The following is a 4,456-nucleotide window of genomic DNA, read 5'->3' as shown; positions in this document are numbered from 1 at the left end:
AAATCTTTTTTCAGCTTGTAGAGTCATGTGTGTCAGGGCCATTGTCTGACTCAAAATAGCATAAGGTTGTAAATAAAGAATAAGTTGGCCTTCCTGTGTGCTTTCTTAATTTAAAGTACAATGCCGGATGACAGTTTACCCACACTCTACTTTGGGAGACTTATGGAAATTATATTCCATAGGTATGATGCTGATGATGATAGATATGTTGATGCTTTTCTAAAAATGAAAGCCTTTGTTGGCCAAGAGAAGCTTATTTTTAAAATTTGAGACCAGTGAAAGTCTCTGTTTCAGTTGTCTGAACAATAACTGGCTGCTACAGAGTTCTCGCAATCACAAAACAATGGAGTTGACACTTTGCCCATAATGTGTTTCAGCTTTTAGCTGTGATCCATCATGCTGTTCCTTTCTTGAAAGTGTTATGTTCCTTTCTTTCAAACAATAAGACTATGTTTACAAGTGGGTGGCTATTTTTATAAACGGACATTTCAACCTCTCCGTTTTCAAAAATAACATTGTGCACATCTGTCAGTTTTCAGAAAAGTGTTCATTTACACGTACCCGTGTATATATGCCGTCAAGAGCACGCCAAACCTGTAGTTGGCCAATCAGAATCCCCCAAATTACCGCAACAAAAAGTAAATAAAAGGTATTGTTACTTCTTTAATCTATAGTGGATTTCTTTAAAAATGTAGGCAGTTTTTGTGTAATTATTTATTATTAATGAATTAAAAACTTACCAGAGTAGACACTTCAACCATATCAATACCAAAAATAAGATATCGATAAAAATTGTACCTTTAAATAATATTTCAGCATCAAATAATTACAGTAATAAAACTCAATTGAAAGGTGTCATGTATTATGGTTCTAATTATTTTGCAGCCTAAAAGTGAACATTTAAATTAATAGTTAACAGATTAATGTTCATAACTATACCGAAACCTGTAAATTATCTTTATACAAGTTTAAACACTAAGGTTTAAGAGAAATCTTATATCCAACATTTATGCTTCACTAAATACAGTATGTATATTCACACCTGACAATTTAATTTTCAGTGAGGTAATGTGTATTTAAAATAACAATGAATTTGCTGATGGAACATATATAAAAATTATCTAAATATTTTCCTAAATGAGACTTGAACTTGATGACAAGACAGCTGGAACCACAAATAAAAATACACAAAGGAAATTGACTGTTTTAACAAAACTGTGACAGTAAACTTTATTAGGTCAGCATACAAGGACTGAGACTCGCCTCGAGCAATTTCCATTCAAATGTGTTAAAACTAAAGGTTTGTAGTTGTAAACATACTGCATGTTCAAACTAAGAGACAGAATCAATTCATGATATAAAGTAGGAGATAAAGTTGAGATTTGCATTCTTATCTTCGTTCCAATTCATTTAAAATGACCCTGAGCAATAATCTGTGTAAACATTTCTACATTTGCTCCAAACTCATACAATTGAGAAATGAAAAGTGTGTGCCTCGTCTTCTCCCTCCTGACTAAATATGTACATGAGTCCATTCCTTTGTAGGCATGCTGGTGTTCAGGTTTACATATCGTATGCTGCTGTGCATAAACAAAGCATTAACATGACACCAAGTTTTCAATAAATCATTAAACATTGCATTATCTTTTTAAACCTTTGTCTATTATGGAGTATAATAGAGACATTAATAGAAATATACTTCATATGTTGTTATATTTTGTATTCAAGGAGTGCATTCAGATGCTCCAGCAGTAGATATGTAGAGGCTGACAGCTGTTCTGCATATATGAGGGGAAATCAACATGCTAAGGAAAAGACAGAGAGCAGCAGAGCTCATTCTGAGCCAGACTCTGGATCAGTCTGCACCATTCAGCCCTCTTCTGAGTGATGTAGGCTGGGGTGAGGATTTGCACAGGAAGACGCGGTGAGCCTTCCACCCTGGCCATCTCACACAAGGCCTCTGCGATACAAATCACATACATGCCGCAGTCATAGCTATTCTGCTGTGATGGGCAGGGCTCGTCCACAAACAGCGCTTTTCTCGCGGCACCCAAGAAAGGCTCTAGCTTGCTGGCGATGCGCCGTGCGTGCAGCGAATTGCTGCCGTTTTGAGAGTCATAGTGTGCAAAGTAGTTGGAGTTGTGATGGTAGACCAAAAGGCTCCAGTGGGATCCCCCAGCGCTCTGGTTGGAGTTGTCGTTAACAGCTAGCAAGACCCAGTGGCGAGAAGCAAGATTCAGCGGCTCGAGAAATAGGGCCAACTCATCAGGGCAGGAAGCACATTTGATAAACTGGGTGACCTCCGGGCTGATGAGGGTGATGGTCTCCCCCAGGACTCTGAAGCGCTCAGCAGCAAAGTACTCAAAAGCAAAACCGATGACTTGGTCATTGAGCCAGTAAGGTCCTTCCAGTAAGGACACATCAGAGCGCCGCAACAGGCTGTCCTGGTAGCTCAGCACTACAGGGTCCATCCTCCAACCCAGTCAGAGAGCGAGTCTAAAATAAATACAGAGGATTTTAGTGCTGAATCGGCAGAAAATTAATCAACAACTATTTAGATCAATTCATATTCTTTTTTAAATTATTGATCAAGTAAAAATACCAAGCATGTGAGTTGTCTGCTTTTCTTTATGGGATTGTAAACTAAATATGTGGGTTTTAGACAATTGTACAGATGTGACAAACAGTTGTTGTCATTTTTGATTATTTTCTCAATCATTAAGTAGACGGTATGGTGTAAAATGTCAGAAGATTGTGCAAAAATGTTGATCAGTGTTTCCTAAAGCCTAAGATTACATGTCTTGTTTTATCCCCAAATCAGAATTTGTGTTTACTGTAACAGAGAAGTGAAGAAACTAAAAAATATTCACATTTAAAAAGCTGGAATTACAGAATTTTGAAAAAATAAGTGACTCAAACTGATTAATCGATTATCAAAATGCCGACGATTAATTCAATACTTGTTTAATATTTGCAGCTTTAGACTGTTTGACACCTTAGGCTTTATTGAAATTGTGTGTGGATTTTTTAAATCAATATATCAATAAAGTAACTGGCAAATTAATCAATACTAAAAATAATAGTCATTTGAAGTTCTGTTGTAGCACTGCAATGAGTAACATTAGTTATTTAGTTAAAAGTAATCAAATTGGACTGTAAGTCAGACAAAACAAGCAGTTTGAAGGTGTTTAGAGTTCTTGGACTAATAAATTTGCAATTTTGAAAAGTTATGGTTATGATAAATGTTAAAATAACACCTTTACTGTGATGTGTGGTGTCACAAAACGTATCCTGACATAATGATGCAAACATAGCTAATTGTCATATCTTCATTGGACGGACAACTACTACCGTTACTGTACAGGGTTGAAGCGGTGTTAAAGTCGCAGCGCTACCACGTAAAGTCAACGCAAAAAAAAACTTATGGTTAGTGTGGACCATGGTGTGCACCGTTGTTACTGAGACACGTTACTTTATCGTATGAAAGACTCTTAACACCAACACAGGTGTTTTCAGTTAATCTGGTTGATTAGCTAGACCTCTACAAGGACTGCGCGAGCGTACTGTGATTGACAACGTTAACTGAAACACCTGTGGGGGTGTTCAGAGCCTTGTGAATGTAACGTTAGCTAGCTAACTTTGCGTTTGGTTGGCCCTAGTAGACAAACTACAGGCTGTTGCCAGTGTCCGGTAATGCCACAACGGAGTATATCATTAATGAAGTGCGTTTAGTTCATTGTTTTTGCTAGCAGGCAGATCGCCGGTCTTACGTTAGCATGAGCTGCTAGCTAGCCAGCTGCAACTTTCACCATCAGACGAAGCTAGCTAAACAACTCAGCTAAACCGTAATGTAAGGCAGAAGAGCATACACAGTGCACTGCCAAATTAAAATACATGCTCTTCATTCATTGTCCCTACCTGTAAAAGACACACTCAAATAAAAAGTACCACGAAAATTGCAGTATTGTCCCTCATTTCAGTGACTAACGTAAACCGCTGCTGCTGGCAGACCTTACATTTTTTTGCGACAGTGTACCTGCGTGGTACATTTACTGAAAGGCTACCAGTTTATGTCATTACCCACAGGGATTGAAACACAATCTGTGTTACACTTCAGTTGTACAATACCAACACATCTCCCGTCATAGCAATCCAAAATCACTCAGATTGGATTTTTCCACCATTTAAAAACGCGTGATGTGTGTATTTCGTGTTTACTTCCGCTTCCTAGGATGGCGAAGGCATAGGCCACCCTACTCTACCTCTGATTGGCTAGTAGTCGTTTTCTTCGTTTTTATTCTTCTTCTTTGGTTTTTTGGCGGGCTACAAACCAACGTTCAAATGTGCATGTCGCCACCCGTTGGTTGGGTTGGTTAGATTTAGGTAAAATTAGTGGGATTGGTTAGGGTTATGGTAAGAATGTTAGGGTAAGCCAATCAGAAGCAGAGTAAAGCAG

At 38.1% G+C, this 4,456-nt stretch overlaps 1 protein-coding gene across 1 annotated transcript; it reads right to left on the bottom strand.

The window, feature by feature from the left end:
• Positions 1-1,288: 1,288 nt before the first annotated feature.
• Positions 1,289-4,152, bottom strand: senp8 (SUMO peptidase family member, NEDD8 specific). The gene is made up of 2 exons (XM_034881502.1): positions 3,919-4,152; positions 1,289-2,496 (listed from the first exon to the last, which is right to left on the bottom strand). Exon 2 carries the CDS (start codon positions 2,469-2,471, stop codon positions 1,806-1,808), a length of 666 nt encoding a protein of 221 aa, XP_034737393.1. The 5' UTR covers positions 2,472-2,496; positions 3,919-4,152; the 3' UTR covers positions 1,289-1,805.
• Between the last annotated feature and the right edge of the window lie 304 nt (positions 4,153-4,456).

This window comes from Etheostoma cragini, chromosome 1 (assembly GCF_013103735.1).
Source record: "Etheostoma cragini isolate CJK2018 chromosome 1, CSU_Ecrag_1.0, whole genome shotgun sequence".
In the NCBI taxonomy this organism is placed as follows: domain Eukaryota; kingdom Metazoa; phylum Chordata; class Actinopteri; order Perciformes; family Percidae; genus Etheostoma; species Etheostoma cragini.
Note: the sequence above shows the minus strand (reverse complement) of the source record. Positions and strands in the feature narration are given on the sequence as shown.